The 23851-nt window shown below is 35.9% G+C and overlaps 3 protein-coding genes across 4 annotated transcripts in view; 1 reads left to right on the top strand and 2 right to left on the bottom strand.

The window, feature by feature from the left end:
- Positions 1-4490: 4490 nt before the first annotated feature.
- LOC112500759 lies at positions 4491-5359 on the top strand. The gene is made up of 2 exons (XM_025104334.1): positions 4491-4719; positions 5105-5359. The coding sequence occupies exons 1-2, from the start codon at positions 4558-4560 to the stop codon at positions 5252-5254; spliced, it is 312 nt and encodes a 103-aa protein (XP_024960102.1). The 5' UTR covers positions 4491-4557; the 3' UTR covers positions 5255-5359.
- Positions 5360-5366: 7 nt separating this feature from the next.
- LOC112500002 lies at positions 5367-12824 on the bottom strand. Its single transcript, XM_025103259.1, has 4 exons — positions 12493-12824; positions 12074-12307; positions 8202-9455; positions 5367-6129 (listed from the first exon to the last, which is right to left on the bottom strand). The coding sequence occupies exons 1-4, from the start codon at positions 12822-12824 to the stop codon at positions 5556-5558; spliced, it is 2394 nt and encodes a 797-aa protein (XP_024959027.1). The 3' UTR covers positions 5367-5555.
- Positions 12825-18228: 5404 nt separating this feature from the next.
- Positions 18229-23851, bottom strand: part of LOC112500131 (mediator of RNA polymerase II transcription subunit 28) — a 15027-nt gene continuing 9404 nt past the window's right edge. Inside the window, exons 2-4 of one of the 2 annotated variants that reach the window (XM_025103448.1) lie at positions 20499-20735; positions 19032-19144; positions 18229-18586 (exon numbers count right to left, since the gene is read on the bottom strand). In XM_025103448.1, coding sequence (XP_024959216.1) covers positions 18452-18586; positions 19032-19144; positions 20499-20679 — 429 coding nt within the window. In that variant the 5' untranslated portion in view covers positions 20680-20735 and the 3' untranslated portion in view covers positions 18229-18451. Of the gene's footprint in view, positions 18587-19031; positions 19145-20498; positions 20944-23851 lie in introns of those variants that run through there. The other variant, XM_025103447.1, reaches the window with a different exon arrangement.

Below are 23851 nucleotides of genomic sequence, written 5' to 3'. Positions count from 1 at the left end.
AAATGATTGGAGTTCATTTATTATGATTTGAATATTTATGGAATGTGAATAGAGTTTATTAATTATGATTAATACTTTATATTAGGAAACAATTAATTGATTAAAAATTGAATGGTTGAGATGAGGGTTGTATAGGGTGTAGGAATGACAAATGGTGTAGAATAACATCCCTCTATATATATATATATATATATGACATTGCAAATCAAGTTGCTAAATTAGAAAGAGTAGTTACAATAATGGGTGATGTGGCATTGTCACCTTGTTTTGAAAGGATTGTATGAATAATCAATCTTACCCATAAAAAGTAAATCCCTAATTCACATGAAACTCATAACCACCAAATGTCAAGCATCTTGCATAGTCTTGGAAGGCTCTATCTTTGTTTTATTCTTGAAAAACGATATCAACCGTATTGTCAACGTTGCCTTTTCTTGAAAGTATGTACAACATGTGACCCCATGCAATAGTCGAGATCAACGACATGTTCATGTGAATCCAAACGTACCCAACACTAAATCACACCAATTAAACCAGAGTCACATGCATAAACTTATTAATTTCCTGCCGACAAATTAAAGAAAAAGTTTAATTTCAAATCGAAAAAACAAAAAGGAAACATAACCCTAAAACTGAAATCTTACGCTTAAAAGAAACAGAAATTTCTCAAATCGAGAAAATTTTCAAAGGGTACAAGGAAGAAGATGATAATGATAATCAAATGTATGCAAGAAGATCAAAGGTTCAAATCACACCAAAAGTGGGGAGTGTGTTTAAAGAGGACCAAGTTTCATATCGTCCTGCTCAATCCATATTTCAGACCAATTCATCCATATTAGTTAAGGCGTCCAACAACCAAACCAGTACACACACCAGGCCCTCCCAACCAGTTACGGACACAGGGTGTGCTTTAACCCGGTCCGTCATAGCCAGTTATAGATCTGAGAGATTACTCGATTTATCCATCTCTATTGATATTATATAAATAAATCAATTAAACTTATTGAAAGTAAAAAATGACGAAGTTATCACCTTTTGGATATAATTGATATTATAGTACTAATGACTTCATTAGACCGGATCAAATGGAAAACACTAACGTTAAAAGCTAGTACCATAAGATGATAAGAGGAGTCGATACAACAACAAAACATTAAAATGCATGTTCGAATGTCAAAAACTGATTATTGCAACTTTCATGTGTAATAGTCAATTCTGTAAATTGCTAATATGATATATTTTTCTAATTTACGTTCAAAAATTCACAGTAAAATCTCCCTTTTTATGCCCCATGCCCTCTGTGTGACGACATGGACCAAAAACGGTTATTCCTGATTCTTTAAAGTTTGTAACAAAAAACAACCACCACATTAAAAACAAACATTGGGATGTCACAATGCAATGAGACACACACATGATACATCGTTTGCTTGCCTCCACCACACAACAAAGATTAAATGTAACAACAAACACATGACATGACTCCACACATATAACAATAAAAACGAAAATACATTTCATTTCCATATATAAAGAGAGAGAGTTCGTTTTAAATGCAATTCATCTTATTTGTACAATTAATGCAACTTAATAAATTGAGATGTTTATGAAAATGATGAGAGTTCATTTATTATGATTTGAATATTTATGAAAGATGAATAGAGTTCATTAATTATGATCAATACTTTATATTATGAAATAGTCAAAATTTCTATGAAATCACATATTTATCAAGTTAAATGGACGGTTGAGATTGAGTTGTATTGGTTGTACAACCTACCTCTCTCTCTCTCTCTCTCTATATATATATATATATATATGGTGGAGGTTCAAACGAGAACCCCTGTGATTTACGAGAACGCGAGGACAACCTAATAACCTCAAACTTTTTTTAATTAATAAATGAACTTATATTAAATATAAATAAATTAATAAGGACAGTAATGTAATTAAGTAATTATTATAATTTTTATGTTATTTTAATTAATTATAATTATCCCCTTTTTCCTGGATTGATCACGTTCGTTTGTACTCTTTTCTCTTCCCTTGTGATAATTGTGTGATTGTGTAACCATAACCTATCGAAACTATGATCAATCGAGTGTAACCATAACCTATCGAAACCATGGGTAATCGTTGTGATAAATGTGTAATTGTCTAACCACCTTAACCAATCAAAACCACGATCAAATTGAGTGCGCAAGTGATGTTATAATAGTGATATCACATGATTATCACGCCCATATCACACCAAATCGTTTAGTAGATTTCGTCCGTAATCGTTGTAATAAATGTGTTATTGTCTAATCCTAACCTATCGAAACCATGAGTAATCGTGGTGATAAATGTGTGATTGTCTGACCCTAACCAATCGAAACCATGATCAAATCGAGTGCGTTGTTATGATAGTGATATCACATGATTATCACACCCATATCACACCAAATCGGTAGTCGATTTCCTAAGTTAACCCTAGTCGAGTGAAATCCTTGTGATAATTGTGTGATAATCACATGATTATCACACCCAAATCACACCAAATCGTGTTGATATAAGCGATAATGTGATAATTGTGTGATAATCACATGATTATCACACCCAAATCACACCAAATCGTGTTGAAATAAGCGACAACCATAATAGCCCATTATGTCATCCAGATTATTGGGTTTAATGTGATCGTGTTTTTAAAATTTTATCACTTTGAATTCCAATATTACTTTTTTGCCTCTCAATTTTTTTTGAATTGTTTTAATTTCATTTTGAATTTAAAAATCTTTTAAATTTTATTGTTATCACAATATGAGGTTAATAGGTTGTTCTCGCGTTTTCGCAAATCACAGGGTTCTCGTTTGAACCCTTATATATATATATATATATATATATATATATATATATATATATATATATGGGGACAGGTTCAAATGTTAACCAAAATTTTTGTTTTCACTTTGTTTACCAATCTTGGCCATTGAATCTTTCAATAAACGGTTGTGATTAATCATGATAAAAACTTATTTTTTTTAAATTTAAATTTCATAAAGATAAGTGAACAAAGTAGAAAAAGGTATTTCAGTAAATTTTTTTATGTAACTCTCATATAATTAACTGGGAAGTTACAAAATCAAAAAATCTCATGATTTTTGTTAATTTATTTTCGTTAATGTAAGAACCATATGAATACAACTATATATATATATATATATATATATATATATATATGAACCATTGTGTCATATACGAACAAAAAATATTGATATATATAAAAACTTGGACTACATAACATTTATGAACACAATATGAACAGCTTGTGAACAATAGTTCATTCATCATGAACAAATTCAGGAGCGATGTCGATCGCTTTTAATCTCATGCTCACCCATGAATAGCGGATGTGGTGCATTTTAGTGCACCTCATTAGCGTTAACATTCAATTATGATTGGTCCAAGGGCAGAGATATCTCTTTACACTTCTCACTATAACTTCCTTTCTCACTGGAATCCAACTCCATATATGTATGTGTGTGTGTGTATATATATATATATGTGTGTGTGTGTGTATGTATATATATGTAGTCAGGTTCAAATGAGAACAATAACCAAATAAGATAAAGACAAAATCACATGTGATTCACACTACTTTGGCCATGGCCTGAGGTCGCAGGTCAAGACGCCCATACACCTGTTGTGTTAACCGTGTAAATCACATGTGATTTCACTGCAAAATCACATGTGATTTGGCCGTTGTCATATTTTTTAAATTTGACTATGTTCTTGTTTAAGGGAGGATCAAACGATAACATGGTCAAAATAAAATAACAATAAAATGATCAAATCACATGTGATTTTTACATGCGATTATGTAACACGGTCAACACAAGAGTGAGCGGTGGCAGCCAAAGTCGTGTAAATCACATGTGATTTTACACGTGATTTTAGTATAAAATGACATGATTCAGCCATTTTTCATGTTCTCTTATTTGGTTACTATTCTCGTACGACCCTCTTTCTCTCTCGATATATATATATACACTGTAGAGGAGGGTTCATTTGAGAAGCGCAAATAATTTGTGAATCATGGAACTAGTTTTATAGTGTATATTCATCGACAAATATACACCATATAAATTTCATCAAATATATATTCACTTGTATTTGTATTCTACCAATGAGTATATTCAACAAGAAATATACACTGAAGTAAAAACAATAGTTCTATACACACAAGTAAGGTCCAAACACTTGAACAAACTCAATATGCTAAAAACATGGTCCTATGATTTGAACAAACTCAATTGGCCCAAACTTTAGAGAAAAATAGTAGAAAGTTGATAACATTTGGCATTTTGTACCTCATGAGCATGGGCTGGGGCATGACTCCACAACAGTCTCAGTCAATAATTTACTCAAAAACCCCACCCCCACCCTTCAATTCAAATATATATATATATATATATATATATATATATGCAGCAGGTATGATTAATCTCAGACACACCCACAAACCCCCCCAACCCAACCCCAACTGTCTCATAATTTTCAACTTACACCTTCAAAATGAGACTTTCAAACATCATTCCATTGTTCCTCATCTTTGCAACTCTAGGCCTCTATATGTTCACTCAAATCACCAATTCTTCTACTCATCATACACTCATTTCGCTTCAAGCAAGGAGAGGGCTCAGGACTCCACAAGACTCAAACCCCGATATCACCAAGGTACAAAAACAATCTCATTATGATTTGAATCTTCGTATTTTCATTTACACACGTATGTTTTATCAAATTACTACCAAAGAAAAAGGATGCATATTAATCCCGACACAAGGCCAGACCAAACCAAACCAATCTAACCCGGTAAATCCCACGTGCAGATGCAGGGTCTGTGGGGTAGGATGTATGCAAATCTTGCCTCTACCCTAAGGGGTAAAAAAGTCGTTTCCATGGACCCCTAGCTGGCAAAATGGCAAAATGAAAATTAAAACAAAACTCTCATACAAGAATTTTGTTAATTGTATAGTGTGGTGGCACATAGAGCTGGGATGTAAATGTAACTTATTCACATGTGCATAGTAGAAGTCTAAACTGTAAATGCATACTGCAGGTAGATGGAAATGCAAGGAGATCTAAAATGCAATCAAATTCAATGGCAAAAGCATATGATGCGAACAGTAATGAAGCTGCAGAGATTGTTTACAATATTGATTACCATGGAGTGACAACTCACCCGAGTCCGACACCTAAGCATCCATAAAAGTTGAGCCATAGAGTATTGTTTGTGCATCTTTCAAAAAATCTAGAATCAATTATACTATTGTACCGATTGATGAGTTCACAATATGGATTTGACATACCTTCCCCTTCCTGGCTTTCTTCCTTTGATTTTCCTTCGGGTTTGCTTTCTCTGCATAAAACTAGGCTTAACAAGAGAAATGTTAGCAATACAGATAATATATATATATATATATATATATACATATATTGATTACTCCTAAAAGAACTCAAAAAGAGAAGTTTGCTTTAGATGAAAAATAATTTTACAATCATAAAACCTGTCAAATGCAATTTAAAGCTAACATTCCGTTAATGTATTGTTTTCGTGTTCTTCTATATTTTTCGAGTATCATGCTATAATGAGGTATTACGTCGTCCAATACTACTCCATTACAGAACTCAGATTTAACCTCCATGAAGGAAGCTTCAACTTTGTCCTTTTCGTGAACTAGTACATGAAAGATGTCTTCCATCCCCATTGAGGATATTTTCTGGTCAAGATGACGAAGCCATCTCAATTTTTCAAAGAGATCTTCATGTTTTCTGATAGCTGCTTCTACGTTAGATACAACATCATTGAAACTATTGTTGGCATTAATTCTACTGAGCAAGTGGTTGAAAGTTGATTGTTGGTGTGTCCGTAGCCATCCTTCAGTAACAGATGGAAATGAAATTGCACCAATCAAACAAGCCTTTCGAAACATGGGGTCAACATCACCAATCAGTTTGATTGCAATATGCATCAAGTGCACAGCCACATCATCAATATCCCGAGATGATTCACAAGATATGCGATTGGCGAGATTGTAATTCCGACCCCAATGATGAAGTGCCACATGAACAAAGCCTTCCCACCTGCATGTATCTAGATGAGATAGATATAGCAATAATGTTTTATAGCATCTTTCAGATAAGATGGTACTTCAGATTTTTCACACTAATTCCAAAGTTAACAAACATAGACAACATGCTACATTTAAATATAATCATCAATGTCAGGGCTATATTAATAAGCAAATATGAATATCCATGTCTCCAATTTGATCTCCACTATTGTTGGAAACAAGAGTATTCTATTTTTGTCAATGATTAAGATGGTTATTCTAATACAAGGAAATCATAAATTAAGTCCCATGAACAGGACTTTAAAGCTTTAGAAGCCCAAACTATAGGGTGTATATATATATTTTTTAAGTATATAATATTTATATACGGCAAATGTAACTATAGGATATATTTCTGGAGGAGTAAGAAAAGATTAAGGCATGCTAAATGCCATTTCCCAAGATAAGATTGATATGTGTGTGTGTGCCTGGTCCACAGCACATGTTCATACTATGGATTATTGTGACAAACATTGACCAGTCCACATGCATCTCTAGGTTTGTTGTTTTGAAGGACATTATTCAATAGAATATTCTAACATACATACAAAAAATAAGAATCGACATATGATAACAACAAAAGGAAGTGGATATGTAATTAATATAACATCAGAATGTAATGCATTGTTTTAACCTAACTTGTGAAATTGCCATGAGAATGCAGACACTTGCAACAAATCACAGACCAAAAACAAGCATACAAAGTGTAAGAAATTGTGGAGTATATTAATACAAAAAGAAGGGAAGAAAGAGATTTTGAAATAATAGTCAATAGTATTCATAAATTGTAACAAATTATGTGCCTACTACAGACAACATAACAATCAACATTATTTAGGTGGGACACATAACAGAAGAACAATTTTTCATGTCGGTTCTCAAGAGATATCAATTTGACCATATTAAAACAACAGATGTATGTATGGGAGTGTTGATATCATATTACAATACTATCTCATCTAAATAAATACATACTCCAAGCACATGACCACAATCAACTAAGGGCCTATTTGTGCAGCTTAATGAGCTTAAAGGGACTCGGCTTATTCGGTCAGCTGTACATGACTGTTTGGTAGTGGCTTAATGGTAAAGAAAGTGACTTATTCAGTAAGCTTCTACGGTGGAGCTTTTGCAGAAAGCCAAGTTTTTTTTCAAACATGCCCTTCCCAATTAAAAAAACATGCTCATTCCATCTATGAAAAAACTCTCCCAAACAAAAATCTTCCCAATCTATACACACAGATTAATCCACACAGACAGCTTTATCCATACAAGACATAATGGAAAACCAACCAAACAGCCCCTAACTCAGTCAAGACAACTGGCCTGTTGACCGATCAATATGAATCCCATCCAGAAAAAGCAATATTATGAAAGTTATGCTCTTAATGTCATTTTTTTTTTGTTTCTTGGTTTTGTTCCTTTTTGGTCTGGCATCTACTTGACACATCTTTTTATTTAAATTTCGTATTTATGAGCTATCAGTTTATCATACAGAGGAAAATCAAATTAAGAGTGACAAAAATCATAATTATATATTTTACTTCACAAGCGTGTCTCTAGTGAGAATATGTGACATTTATGGGAAATGAACTTACCTTTAAGAAGTGTTGGTAAGCATAATAATAGATATTATTTTGTCAAAGCAAGTAATTGTACTCCATGAACATAAGAATGCAATGTTATTATGATACTAAATAACTAAATAGATGACCCTATGCTTCATGTCAAACTCCCTCATTTGTTGCTAATTACTCATATAGGCTTTTGTCACAGAGCCTTAAGTCATAAATAACCAAGGTCCACATGGTATTTTTTTAGCAAATTTTTGCATATGTCACTTACTTAAAAAGTGACCTGTCCTAGAAAAATTAAAATATCAGGAAATAGTTCCCATACGTGGTCTGATCAATAGAGAGCTTATCTTGCATAGCCAAAGCCCTTCAAATACTATAACATTCTAATTTTTTATAAATGAATTTTATGTAGAGTCCACCTTTGCGATTCATGCATAATGGAAGTAAGCAACGAGTAAGCACTTACTCAAAGGGTGGCTCAATCTCAATAGCAAGAGTAAGATGCAAGGAGGATTCTGCATTTCCATTTGGTTTGGCGTCATCAATTATCGTACATGCTTCATGAGGGAAACCTCGAGGAATGTATAAGATGTCACCTTCTCTCAAAAGAAATTCTTTGCATCCATCTATTAACTCATTTTCGCTCTCTAGATCACGCAAGTCATCGACAGGTTCATATAAGCGAGGTAACCGTGGGCATGGATTGGGAAATATCTTCCAGTGTTTAACTCCTCTGATTTGGCACACAAGAACACAGTGGTCATCACGATGACGAGCTAAGCCCTGGGAATTTGGTGGTGTTAAGTACATATTCACTGCTGTTGATGGTTGACCAAAAAGAATGGCCAGCCCTTCTGAAATAGTAGCAATATCTTGAAAATGGAACTCCATGCCACGCAGAGCAAACGTGTAACCATCATTATATGCTTCTTCACATCTCAAAATATCATGTGCAGATAGAAAATGAGAAACCTGGGAGCCATGAGAATCGGAAGACCCGTGGAAAAAATGCATCTCTCCCTTAGAATCCAGAGTTTTAAGGACACGAATATCCTGTTGGTAGACTATAGGACAGCCTATATGTTCTCTTGCTTCCTTCAGAAAGCTAATTATATCTAGCTCATCTGAACTAATTGGTAGAGCAGAAGCATGGTTCTGAAGTAAACAAGCAAGAAATGAAGGAACAGTTTCCTTGGACCTAATATATTGTAAGAAAGAGCTAAAAACATTATCATGCAATAAGGCATTTGACAGCCTTGTTATAAGCAATGGTGATTCCTCCCAGTGGTTCACCACAAAAGATTCAAAACTAATCTGACCCAAGTGAAAGATGCTCCTCTTAACCTCTTGGAACTTGGATGGCATGGCGAATATTCCTTCCATTGAGAGTCTGAATAAGCTTTCTGCTATATTATTAGTTCTAATATTGCTTAAATAGGAAAATCTCTCTGATTCCTCAACTGCATCTACTAGAATATGTTTGCGTACTTCTGTCCACAACTTTTCCAAATACGTTAACAAACTTTTTGAGAGTTCTCTTGGGACCTTCCTCAGCTGCTCTAAAGTGCACTCATTGAGGAGAGTAATTGCAATATGAAGAAGCAATATAGGATATTCATCTTCCATGAATCCAATTCTGAAGCAAGTTAATGTACCCACCTCCTCCATAATCAGGGAAATCGATGGTATTGAAGATTTAGGGACCTGAAGGAAACAAATACTAAAGGATGTTAAGTCAGAATATATAACTAAAATTCACATAATCAATAATAAGCCTGACATGCAGTAATTTGGAGTGAACAGTGAAATGCATATGCATGCTTTTGAACATCAACAACCTCGAGGAAGAATATCAATAAAATAACTGACTGAATTATGCATGTAAAGGCCTGTTATTATACACATGACAATCAGGTCTCCAAAATGAACACTCATATATAGGTTTTAATCCAGGCGATTTCTACATTAAATTGAGTTATCCATAATGACTTATCCATGGACTATTTCATGCCTCTAAATGGACTAGATCAACTTAATCCAATTCCAACCAGCTTTCTTCCAAATGGATGGTAGTCACTTACATAGAATCCTCTCCTCCATCTGTGTACCCTAAAGCTAAGTTTCTATCAAAAAAAATCCAAACCAATCATGTCCCTTATGATAGCTTGGCTTTTTATTAAATTTTATGATTGACTTAGATGTGGTGTAAACCAACCACGCAATCATCTTATACATATTCTATTGGGCAATTGGCATTTGCACTTGAAGAATAAAAGGAAAGTATCTGTCTTTTAAGGGTCCCAAACATCAAGACTTGGCTTAGGCTGTTCCATTCGTTGTCGGGATGCTTAGTGTGGTAACTTCACTTTTTATGAAGACAAAAACTGCAATGAACAAAATTTCAAGTACAATCAGCACTCTGGCGCAATAAAGTAAGTACATATTCAGTGACTAATAAATTACTGGAGCAGGCAGTCAAGGGCCAGTTAACCTATTCCTTGGCAGGTCTAAAACTGATGTTTAATTCTGATGATCTGAAGAAATTTTCTACATTTCAGCTACTATAAGGCGCTGGAAGAAAAACATTGATATGGCTTTGTAGCTCTCGCAAGTGAGATATGGCTTCTTTAAGGAGATCTAAGCAGTTATCGTGGTCCTAAACTAGAACCGCGCGGTCAGGACCATGATTTGATATCGTGGTTATCACGGTGTAAAGATGTGATATAGCATAAAAAAGTAATGGTTCGTGTAAAAAATAAAAATATTTATATCTATGCAACATTTGATATGTGTGATACATATCTAGTAGTAAAATTTAATATCATGTATAGTCTCAAAGTATTTTAATATATGTAATTAATATTTGAAGAGTTCATTTTACTCTCTTTATTAACAAACAAATTAAAAAGTCAAGAAAGGTCACACTTATACCAAAAGAGGGAAGAAGAAAGGTCTATTTGGACATTTTAGAACACATCCCAACACCGGACGCCATTGTCACCCTCCATGAATCGCTTTCCCCTTCCATCATTAATCATTATTGCCGCTTCCATCGATTTTTTGGTGTATTCTTTTCTTGTCGGCCTCCCTTAGAGTTCCACCTTCTTTGGTGGCTTGTCCTTTTGATTTTGGCTTAATGGATGAGTCGTGACGAGCACGATGAAGGAACTGCGACGCTTTGCTAATTGGAAAGTACCCTAATCCTAAAATCAGAAAAAGCCCAACAGTAAATTTCGGATTTTACAACGCAATTTCGTTTAGAAAAAGCTGGTGGAAATGCGGTAAATAGCGCCGCTATTAACGGAACACCGAAACTCAACTGTAAACCACATTATCACAGCTAGAGCCGCACGATTAACTGCCCAGAAGGAGATGCAAGCGACTGTCTCTTTAGAGAATCACTTGGCTACACTTTAACTTGAAGATAGCTTGATGAACACCCTATCTTATATAAATGCTAGCTAGGGTGGCTAGTCAACATATTATGGGTCATTGACAACTACTCTTCCTGCCTGTAGTGTGCTATCCCACCTCTTGGGCATTAGTGTTGAAGTCTTATTATGCAAGTCCATCAATCTTTTAAAAAAGCAGGAACTAGGTCATGATTGCATATAAAACACACCACCATTGAAGAGGTATGATGGTACAAACTTTCATTAGGATGCAACTTTTATCCATCCCCTTGTTGCTCCTGGGATATTTACTATCATTTACTCCTATGTATAAGCACCTGTCTTCAGCTGATTTCTCATTGCAAGTTGAAACTAGAATCACAACCAGTCTCCCAAAGTCAAACATGTGGGTTAGTAAGGATCAGAGCAACTGTAGTTTCCTTTCTAAAAAAAAGAGCCAAGAACAATGCACGGATTCTTTAATTTGTTCCAAAATAACAACTATTTGCTTGTAAATAATAGTGTATGTTGAATTTATAGATATAATAAGCCGAATGGCAGGGCAAATGCAGATAAGATCTAATGTCAAGAGAGAATTCTAACCATCAATAAACAAGTCGCATATCATGTTTGCTGGTTGTGTAATTTGTCATATAATCTATAAACCAAGCATATTTCTAGAGTTGATGGATATTTATTGAAATGTGCAATTATAGGCAAGGTTCTGTTAGGATATAAATGACTAGGAACATTTATATTTCTTAAGTCTTAGTTCTTGCATAAGCTGGTACGCAGATGTAGAGAGTAGAGACCCTTCACGATTGAATGAATAGAAACCCCAGTTATCACCGGAGTAAACACAGCCAATAGAATTTATTCCTCTGCAAACAAAGAGACAAATGAAATCTACTTAGCAGATTACAAAGAAAAAGTAGCTGATGCTCACATAAGATTGTCAATGGCAGAGAATTCCAGCAATCTAGACCGCCCAACGGATGTAGTCAACAAGTCAAGAAGAGCATTGCAAGCTGCCACGGATACGCTCTTCCTAGAACTTGCCACCCCAGTAATCAACCCCTTCACTATTTCTTCATCAAAAGCAATTTGTTCATTCATTTCAATTGAGAACAAGGACGCGGCACCCACTACCTCTAAACCGCTACAAGCAACCTCAGAGCATCTGTAAGAAACAAATAAACCCAAGCACCAGCAAACGCAACTTTTGAGGTGAGCATTTCATCAAACAGTTGGTGTGCATTATTAAATAATGGCAACCTAAATATAATTAAAAAACAAAGAATACATATAATCTGCTACTATAAAGTATTGTTAAGAGAAATGCTCGTATGTAGGGGATAATATTACTTGGAACTGAGGAGAACAGGGAGCAAGGAGATTAAAGAAATGTGCAACGTTCGTTGAGAATGCAGGATCAAATTGGGGGGATTGGAGAGGAGGGAAAGAAGATGGTCTAGAGCTTTTTGGATAACTAGGTTTCCTTGTAATGTGGGTTTTCCTGGTTCACGATTAGAAAGAGCGGCAAGCATGACGCCGAAGAGGAGCTGAGGATCCGAGTTTTGCAGAACACCAGAAAAGAAAGAGGAAGAGGAAGAGCTTGTGGAGGTCGCCGAAGAAGAGGAGGATGTGGAGGAGGAGGTCCGGCTACGGCTCCGGCTCCGGCGCCGGCGCTTGCCCATGATTCGGAGAAGAGTGCAGTCCAAGGCGACAATACAACCACTTTTGGTTATTATACAAATCAACCGTTAGAAAAGATTTTCTTTAGCCTAAATTATGAGTAATCTGGAATCATCAAATTTCATTTTAGGGGCGTTTGGATTGCTTATTTTTTAACTTATTTTAGTTTGATACCGGTGATAAGCTGTTTTCTGATGTATGGATAAGAAAAAAAAATTGTTTATACCGATGTCAAACCGGTAATAAGCTGTTTTTGATAAGTTAATCATTCCTGACTTATAAAAAACTGCTTATTACCAGTTTACAATTTTAACTCTATTTTATTTAACTCCGGTTTAATAGCACATAAGCTAATAAACACTTTTACAAAAAAACTTAAAATGTTTTAAATAAGCAATCCCAAACACCCCATTAATCTTTAAAATTCTATAAGTTCTACGTTATTTAACAACTATATGATATTTTAATATAATGAAATTTTCTATATTCATAATATCAAATATGTTTTTAACCTAATATACTTTAATCTCATAAAACCCAATATGACCATCGTCAACCAACTTCGACCACCACCAATCTGAACCACCGTCGACCACCATTGATCGGAACCACCGTCGACCACCATTGATTTGAACCACTGCCGATCTGAACCATCGCCGATCACCATCATCTGAACCACCATGGATCACCACCAATCTGAACAACTGTTGACCATCGTCATCTGAATCTCCACAGACCACCATCGATCTGAACCACCGCCGGTCACCGCCAATCTGAACCACCGCCGACTATCACCGATCTGATCCATCGCGGATCTGAACTACCGCCGATCTGAACCACATCTAACCACCGCCACCTGAATCACCACGGACCACCAACGGTCTGAACCATTGTCGACTACCACCGATATGAATCACCGGAGGTGACCACCGATATGAATCACCGGTGGTGACCACCTTTGAACAGCCATTGATTTGAACCGCCGCCGCCACTACCGATCTGAACCGCCGCTGACCACCTCCATCTGAACCACTGCGAACCACCATCGATTTGAACCACTGTCGATCACTGCCATCTGAACCACTGCAGACCACCACATATCTAAACTACCGTGGAGGACCACCAATCTGAACCACCGCCGACCACCGTTGATTCAGTAATGTCATTTGGCTTATGGTTATTTTAGGTTGTGTATTTTATATTGTTTTATATATTAAATAATTATTTTATTAAAGTATTTTTAGTTTTATATATTAAAGTATTTTTAGTTTTAAAATAAAAATAAAAAGGGCATTGTGGTCATTTACCAATATTTCATTCTAATCCCAATGCTACATTCTGTGAATCAAACAGACATGTTTCAATTTTGTAAAAGATTTCATTCCAATCTCTGTCAACCAAACAGGTAGTCAAATCTGACAATATTCCATTTGAATTCCTTTTATAAATTTTTTATTGCCTAATTTATTTCTTATTCTTTTTAGTTTTTTTCTAAAATAATTTGAAATTCGTATATTGAACAATTGACTTCTTGGAGTTAAAACTTAGCGTTTCGAAAAGTTTATTTATTATATTTTTGGGGTTATTTTTGTCAAACGTTTATCCGATAAACGCTTATCAATGAAAGTCATTATTCTCACCTTACTGATAATAGAGACAAAGGAATATGTCTTTAACAAGCTAAAAAAGAATTGATGGTGGCCCGCACAAACGGTGGAGCATGATATTAACTTTGATGCAAAGAGAAGAACCTCTTGACAAGTCGTGAATCCTTTTGAAAGAGAGGAGCAACGAGATAGATTGTTGATCTTATGGAGTAGTTTGACCTTGGGAAAGAGGTTGAAGCTCGACCCTCGTTAGACTGCTTTGGGAGGGAAGGGGCGCCGCCATGCATTTTTGGTCAGTAAGATGTATTGTTGGTAAACGTCTTTTACTCGGTAAGCGCTTACCAGATAATAGTCTTATCATTCACTTACATGGTAAGATTCGCGATCCTTGTTATATTTCTTACCGGATAAGATTCTTGGTGTAACATCTCAGGCTAACTGTATCAAATATTGTTTGTTTTGTCCACACACCTAGACTCGCGATTTTAAAACACGTCAGATGGATGAGGTATCAAGCCCCTCCCCAACCAATATGAGATCTTACAATACGCTTATAACACCCTACTTTTTGGGTAACATTTATACCAAAATTTCGGCATATGACTCATTCGTAAATTCATAATATGCCATTTTATAACATGCTTACATCTGTGCATAATAAATCTCAAAAGCTTAAATATATAAAATGCCACATAACTGGGCTAATATATATATATATATATATATATATATATATATATATATAAAAGTTTGACCTACCAGGTATGTGTGTACATATATAAATATGGCCTCCTAGGTCTATGTATTTATATGCTTCCGGGGCCTTATGGCTGTAAACGAACCGAACGTTAAGCAAACCATTCGTGAATCGTTTGGCGAGAAGTTCGTTCATTTAATAAATGAACGAACATGAACAAATTTTTTTTGTTCGTTTAGTTAAACGAACGAATATGAACAAAAGTCTCGTTTGTTCATTTACGTTCGTTTATGTTCGTTTATATTCGTTTGTTTATATATTAAATTTAATGTATAATCTTTTATTTATTTAGTTTGAATTCAAATGATATTTATTTAAGTTTTAACTTTTTAGAATTTATTTAAATTTAGATTTTATCATCATTTTGTCTTATTCGAAATTTTTACTTTTTCACTTTTCCCCCCCAGAACCCTAGCCTTTAGATGAAACATTCTATGTCTGTTCATTTAGGCATGTTCGTTTAGGAATGTTCGTTTAGACATGTTCGTTTATATCCGTTTAGCCCGTTCGTTTATGTTCATTCGTTTACATTCGTTTAGCATATTAGCGAACGAACATAAACGAAAACGAACACGAACACACATGATTTCTAAACAAACGAACACGAACGCAAAGAATTTCGTTTGTTTACCGTTCGTGTTCATTTACAACCTTACCGCGACCCATGCCTAATAACCACCTAACCGGGCTCCCAGCCCCCAACTTCAGACATATTTCAGCGAATGTCCCATGTCTTATGTCTTTTATCAATATGTATCCACATAATCCAACTTATCTCATATATTTTATCAACCTCCAACTTTAAACATCTAATAATGAATATCCCACGTTCTCTTTTTTTTTTTTTAATCAAAATACGTCATCAACCCAACATATCACATATGTCCATTACAACAAATTGAACATGCTTAAGGGGCCGTTTACTAGACGCTTAACTGGTAAGTGCTTACTGGGTGGATTTCCTTATCGGATGAACATGACAAGGGTAAAAAATCTTACCCGGTAAGAGTGATGATGAAGATGAAGAGTTTTACTCGGTAAGTGAGGGTGACGACTCTTACCCGGGTAAGCGTTTACAAGGTAAATTGTTGCATACGATACCATTTTGATGTACTACAATCTTACCCAGTAAAATAAATTGCAGTGTTGACTCCCAAAGATAAGCGCTTACCGGGTAAGCATTTACGTAAACGACCCCTAAGTAAACATTAATTTTCAAAACATCGAAGTATATTTCACAAAGTTCTTTACAATCAACTAGCATACTCCCTTCACATTCAAATTCTAATTTTCATAAAACGCATTTAAAACCACATTTTGCATCACCGTTCAAATCATGCATTTTCCACACAAACAGATCATGTCAAAATACGTTAGTTTGATGTGTTCCCATTTAAAATCTACTTAAACTCACCTCGTTCATTCAATCATATACCGACTTATATACACACATACATACCAAAATAAATCTGAATATTTCAATCTTGAACTCAAAACCGAAGGATATTGCATAAATGACTAAATTTCTTGATTCCAATACATACCTTCAGTTATAGAATGAGACCTTCACCAAATCCTCTGATTTCCGAATATGTTATTCTACTTAACGATATAGACAGGTCTAGGGAAGAATTCAAAAGCTAAATTCTTTTAGGTGATTTGTGTAATTGATTATCAGTAAAAACTTGAGCTGATTAATGACATCAAATTTTTTTTATTAACCTGGATATCCAACCCGCTATGCGAGCCGACTAATCCCAGGGCGACCACTTGCTTTGCAGATAGCATGGAGTCACCGCATTTAAACCTTCATGGCCACAACGAGATTTTTATTCTTACTTGGATTTGAACCTGAGACCTCCTGGTACTTTTGACCTTTGGAGTCAAGCTCAAACCAATCAGGCACCACCCTTGTGGTTTAATGACATCAAGTTAAAAGCATAAGAGTTCAATAATCTCTGACAAAAACCTAGATGCAGGAATATATAGGGTCGGACACAAGTTTAAATAATAGGGGAAAAGCATAAGAGTTCAATAATCTTTTACCTATTAACATCTTATAATATTTCACAAAACCCTATCATTTACTTTTTGATTTTTCGGAAATACATCAGTTGATGAATTAACTGTTCTGTTCTTATTTCTTTAGTACGTACAGTGGTTTTTATTCGTGTCAGGCTAGTTACTATACGTTTTGGCTTTACTCAAAGAAAATACTGATCCAATGAACTATTGGGGTATATCAGATGATGCATAGCGCAATACAGTCAAAACAAGATATTGTTATACAAACAAATAGATATCTCGAATACATATAAACTTATCAATCGATTCTTCTCAAGCCACGAAAGGCCATATTTAACAAATGAACCAACACCCTCATGAACAAATAATGTTAGCAAATCGAAACAATAGAATGTATAACATAATTTCAAAATTGTAATAACAAGGGTGGTGCATGATTGGTTTGAACTTGGTTCCAAAGTACCTAGAGGTCTCATGTTTAAATTCAAAGAGAAATAAAAATCCCCTTGTGAGCACGGAGGTTCAAGTGCGGTGACTCCGGGCTATCTGCAAAGCATGTGGTCGTCCTGAGATTAGTCGGCTCGTATAGCAAGTTGGATATCCAGGTTAATAAAAAAAAATGTAATAACAATTAGTAGAGTTTGAACAAACCACATGGATTATTCGTGTTTTATATGATAATAATTCTATTAAAGAAATAGTTAAGATTTATTACATAATATTAATCTATACTATATATTATAAAACATTTAACATAAACTTTTAAAAACAAATTTTCATACATCAAATATATATAAAAAAACATGAGCAAATTACATTTTTCATCCCTATGGTTTGTTGAAAATTCTATTTTCATCCTCATGGTTTTGAAATTACAATTTTTGTCCCCATAGTTTATAATTCATTATGTTGCTTTTTTTGTCCCGCTAGTTTACAATAGTCAGCCCCAAGAATAAAAATAGAAATGAATTATAAGCTATAAGGATGAAGACTGATTCAAACCTTAGGAACGTAATCTGCAATTTCTAACAAACCACTAGTTAAGAGAACAATAGACCAGGTACAATCAATTACCCATTTTCCACTAGACCGATCCAGAGTTTAACCGGTTCAGGAGTGTACATTTTTAACCGGGACCGGTCATAAGAGTTTAAATACCAACCGGTTAACCAACTCGTCCATCTCTAAACCTAATGTGAAATAATCAATAGAATTAATTTCAAGAATTATGCATATACATTTAAACCCTCTCCAATTCAGCATTGTGTTTCTCTAATTGGTCTTTTAACTCTTTTCTCCACCCTTGGATCAATCTCTCTTGTTTCTTGATAAGATCGGTTTTCGTCTTCACTTCTTCTTCCATCATCGCAATATCCTGCAATTTTATTCCATCCCGATTATAAGAGTGAACTATGGTTTTATTGTTAAGCTTTGTGATTTTCGAGCTTTTTTGTAACTACGGTTTTTGTCTCTGTAGTTTGCAATTCATTGTTGTTTTTATCCCTAAAATTAACTTAGTCAGTGGTTTACCTTTAAGCAAGAGGGACTAAAACAACAATGAATTGCAAACCACAGGAACGAAATCAGAAATGAGTTGTAAAACACAGGAACAAAAACACTAATGAATTATAAACCGCAGGGATAAAAACCATATTTTCGAAAGCACAAGGACAATAATAGCAACTTTCGACAAACCGCAGGGGCGAAAAATGTAGTTTGTTCCGACCATAATTTTATAATCATCCTCTTCCCCTCACTCCTTTATTTCGTAGCTTAAAAACATGAAATGAAATAGATTTCGCAATCCGAGTGTTGTTTACCTTTTGCAAGATTTCTTCTTTGGTTGGCTGATCCTCACGCTGCAGACCGATAAAGTAGAGTTGGAGTTTTTTGGCAGCCTCCATGAAATCTCTGGCATGCCTCTCCACATCAACTAAGACAAGAAAAAACCAATATATCAAGGCTATGTTTGGCAAAAATAAGTTGGTTGTTGGCCAGTACTAGCTGAAAAGTTGGCGGTTGCAAATAAGCTGGCTTATAAACTAATTGATAAGCTAGATGACAATAATAAAATTACATAAAAGGATAGGGTATTTGGTCATATGTGTAAAACATAAGGGGCATAATTAGAAAAAAGTGAAAAAAAATTCTGAAGCTGGCTCATAAGCTAGTTTATGGCTTACCAAACATGATTTCTTCAATAAGCTAAGAAAATAAGTGAGCTTATGGTTGCCAAAGTGTCTAGAAAACTGTGAATGTGTTAGCACTATTGATTCTTTAGTGGACATAAATGCAAAAAAATAGTTTATTTTTGTTTGCAAATTGGGGGTCATCACGAGAACAGCCTCTCTAGTCTCTACACTACGGAGTGGAGACAAGGTTTACATGCATCCCCCTTCGGGGGGCACTGGTGGGGCGACCCTACCTCTTTGTGGGATATATTGGACGCGTTTGGTTTGGTTTAATGCAAAAAATAGAAAAAGTAGACCTAACACAAGCTACAAACCTTCAAGAGGTGAAAGAATATCAAATTGATCACACTGTGAGCAAGTTCTAGCATCAGATGATTCGAATGAGAAAACGTCAAGAAATCTCTTTATTACAGGCTCCATTTATATAAAAGAGAACCCCACTCCAGAATTGGAGGGCCTAACAGATTAACTCATGCTCAAATGGAAAAAATTAGCAACTGCAGAGCATTTTCAGAAAAGAAGAAACTTTAACTGCTCGGCTGTTGCTGTGTTGCTATTACTATATCTACCTTTTCTAGGATTTTCGAAAGGGCAAAATACATTAAAATGCAATGAAGTTTGCATTAGTTCCTATTAGTGTAACAAATAATTGCAACAAAGTTTCTAAATTTCCTATTTTGTACCCATTTTGACAGGTAAGATGCTGATCTTATAACATTTGATAACGTGGATGACAGGTTTCTCATCCATTTCTCCATAACCCTTTGTAAACGGGTATCCACGCCAACCAATCTTACAAGGTGAGCAGGTTATTGGTCAAAATGGTACAAAATAGAAATTTTGGAACTTTGTTTACATCGATTGACAAAAAAATATTCTTTGTTACACTAAATAGGAACTAAACCAATCTTTTTGCATTTTGATGCATTTTTGCCCTTTTCAACGTCAAAAGTAGCAGTGAGTAGAAAATTATGTCAAACAGAAGGTATGGTAGAGCCCTACATACCAAAAGATGTTCCATGATGATGCAAAATATATAAGGAACTAGCATAATATTAGCTACGGTAGTCCGTCATAAAAAGGATAGGAACTCACTCTGATGTGAAGGGTGGGGAGATCGATCAATCGCTTGCAGTTCTCTTGCAGGAAGACATGGGAGTAAAGCAGCCTCCAACGCCATAACATATCCAATCATATCGTCCTTTGATGGAGGCGAAGGAGAATGCATTTGAGTATCATGTGGATGTTGCTGATCACCCATTTGTCGATCAGCCATTTAATTATCTCCCACTCTTAAGTATGGCAAAAAAAACACACCAACTGCTTTCCCCTCTGACATTTCCCAAGAGATAATATTGTAAGATAATGGTTATAAACTAGAGCCTAAGGAGAAAATTCTATTAGACAAATCATATAACTGATTATCCTACAACAATGAGTGAAAGTGAATCAGGTTAATGGAGCCTCAGACGCAGGTCTAATGGTGATAAAAGGAAAAAAAAAACAAACTTTCTTCTGCTGGTTCATGGTTTCTATCCATTCCGTGAATAATTTCTAGGTCTTTTTATAAAAACAAACCCTAAAATTTATGTATTATTTCTAGGTCTTTTTATAAAAACAAACCCTAAAATTTATTTTCTGACACATTTTTGTGTTATTTTTCTTCTAAAACGGAGATGTATGCTACCAAGGGCATGTTTGTTCTTTGCTCATTAATTCTGGTTTGGCCCCGTTTGTCTGGTAAATGATCAATTGTTGTTTGTTTCCTATGTTGAATAGATGATACCATCAAAACAATAATTGATCCGTTCTAAAAAAAAACAATAATTGATGAGAAATGAGTTACCAATAGGCAACTCACCAAATTATTAACAACACAGCAAAATAACCTAAAACTTCAACCCTTTTGCTTAAAAAGGGATTGCAGCCTGAGTGGAGACCCAAACTGAAATAAGTAGATCCATCATCCATCCCTGACCAACTTCAAGCTCAAATTGACCTCCATTGTAAGAGCCCTTACCAACATTCCAGCCAAAATCCACTTAACAGACTTGAATCACCAAGGTGCCTTTTGTAATTCACAGTTCATCACCCTTGGATGTCAAAAATGGTAAATGCTCCCAATCACCATATGGCTCACAGCTATCCGGAGTTGTTAAAGGCTCAAGGTGCACTTAGGCGCAAAGGGTCCCGGCCTAGACACAAGGCACAGGCGTGAGGCGCGGGCCTCAGAAATGTGAGGCGCATCTTATATAAAAAAATTATATAATATATATATACACACACACACACACAACTCAAATATGTAGCAAGAACAAGCCTCAGTGCAGCAACCAATGGTACTTCGATAGAGGCAAAAGGGAGAAGGATTTAAAGCGTGAGCCATGTGGGAGAAGTTTTAAGGTCTGGGAATTTATAGAGAAAAGGGCTTGAAGTTATAAGAACTAGGTGATTAGTATTAGGGTTTCACTTATGTCATCTATTTAATAACTCTTTTTTAAGACGTCTAGAAGATAAGAGGATGAGAAATCTTATTTAATATCGAGTTTGACTTGGTATTTAATAACTCTTTATGAGGCGTGCCTAGGCCCACAAGGCGCCTCAGCCAAGGCGCAGGGCCTTAGTGAGCCTCGTGAATACACCTAGCCTCGACTTTAGAGAAGTCCAAGACCTTGAGCCTTATGAGCCTTGGAGCCAGAGCTTTTAACAACCATGCTGCTATCTTTTCCAGAATTCACATTGTAGTAAAAATACCAAGCTCCATCTAGGAAAACTTTGGACGGTCTTTTCATGAGAAATAGATGAAAGAACAAACGAAACACTTAAGGATGCCTGAACAGCAGCAGTAGCGATTGCAAGAAAGTAACTTAGCTGTTACATGTTACCTGATGATGTTAGCAATTAGGCAGAAGACAACCAAACCCTAATGAGCAATTAGAAAGAAGATAACCAAACCCTAAGGAGCAATTAGAACGATGATGACAAAACCCTAACCATCGATTAGGATCAGAGGAGCAACAGTGGCTGAGGCGGAAACTAGAGGAGGACCTGCGATTTTCTATTGGAGAAGATGAAACAATCTAGGTTTCTTTAAGGGGTATGATTTATTATAAATATAGAATTGGTAGAAAAAAATATGATGGTTGAACAGATAAACCATCACTAAGGTGGCTTGTCAAGTTGTAAACCACGAATAAGTCACTAAGTGTCACACCCCCCGCCTAGGCGGAAACGCGAAGTGTGACGGAGAGGATACTTATCCTTTAGTGTTTGGAATGCTTCTTCATGTGCTTCACCCCAGTCAAACTTCTTATCCTTCTGAGTTAGCGAGGTGAGGGGTTTGGCAATCTTAGAGAAGTTCGCGATGAACCGTCGGTAGTAACCTGCCAATCCCAGAAATGAACGGATTTCTGAGGGTGATTTATACTGATCACAAAAGCCTGCAGCATATCTTTGATCAGAAGAAATTGAATATGCGTCAGAGGCGATGGATGGAACTTCTCAGTGATTATGATTGTGAAATTCGCTACCACCCCGGTAAGGCGAACGTGGTGGCTGATGCGTTAAGTAGAAAGGAGAGGGCTAAACCCAGGAGAGTACGGACAATGAGCATGACAATCCATTCGGGGATCAAGGGCAAGATACTTGAAGCTCAGAATGAAGCATTGAATGACATAAATGCACCGGAGGAAATGCTGCGAGGGTTAGATAAACAAATGGAGAGAAGGGAGGACAGTGGACTATACTTCATGGAACGAATCTGGGTTCCGTTAAAGGGCAATGTGAGAACCCTAATCATGGACGAAGCTCACAAAACTAGATACTCCATCCATCCAGGAGCGGATAAGATGTACCATGACCTTAGGGATGTGTACTGGTGGCCGGGAATGAAGAAAGCCATAGCCATCTATGTGAACAAGTGTCTGACTTGTTCGAAGGTTAAGGCCGAACACCAAAAGCCCTCGGGTTTGTTGCAGCAACCGGAGATTCCTGAGTGGAAGTGGGAAAATATAACCATGGATTTCATTACAAAGTTGCCCAGGACTAGTAGTGGGCACGATTCAATTTGGGTTATTGTAGATAGAATGACTAAATCAGCACACTTCCTAGCCATCCGCGAGATAGTAGCGAGGCACGGGGTGCCTGTGTCCATCATATCAGATCGTGATAGTCGGTTCACATCACGATTTTGGCAAACGCTGTAGAAAGCGTTGGGAACGCAATTGGACATGAGCACAGCATATCATCCTCAAACTGACGGCGAGAGCGAACGTACCATTCAGACATTGGAGGACATGCTTAGAGCATGCGTCATCGACTTTGGGGGAAGTTGGGATACTTACCTTCCTTTAATTGAGTTTTCATATAACAACAGTTATCATACAAGCATCAAATGTGCCCCGTTTGAGGCGCTATACGGGCGGAAGTGTCGATCACCTGTTATTTGG

Source organism: Cynara cardunculus, assembly GCF_001531365.2.
Source record: "Cynara cardunculus var. scolymus isolate 2C chromosome LG 17, CcrdV1, whole genome shotgun sequence".
Taxonomy (NCBI): domain Eukaryota; kingdom Viridiplantae; phylum Streptophyta; class Magnoliopsida; order Asterales; family Asteraceae; genus Cynara; species Cynara cardunculus.
Note: the sequence above shows the minus strand (reverse complement) of the source record. Positions and strands in the feature narration are given on the sequence as shown.

Coding starts and splice junctions, on each gene's coding strand:
- LOC112500759 (XM_025104334.1), top strand. CDS start 4,558: ATGAGACTTTCAAACATCATTCCATTGTTCCTCATCTTTGCAACTCTA. Junction 4,720..5,104: donor CAAACCCCGATATCACCAAG/GTACAAAAACAA, acceptor TGCATACTGCAG/GTAGATGGAAATGCAAGGAG.
- LOC112500002 (XM_025103259.1), bottom strand. CDS start 12,824: ATGGGCAAGCGCCGGCGCCGGAGCCGGAGCCGTAGCCGGACCTCCTCC. Junction 12,308..12,492: donor CCTGTTCTCCTCAGTTCCAA/GTAATATTATCC, acceptor TGTTTCTTACAG/ATGCTCTGAGGTTGCTTGTA. Junction 6,130..8,201: donor GAGATTGAGCCACCCTTTGA/GTAAGTGCTTAC, acceptor AGATACATGCAG/GTGGGAAGGCTTTGTTCATG.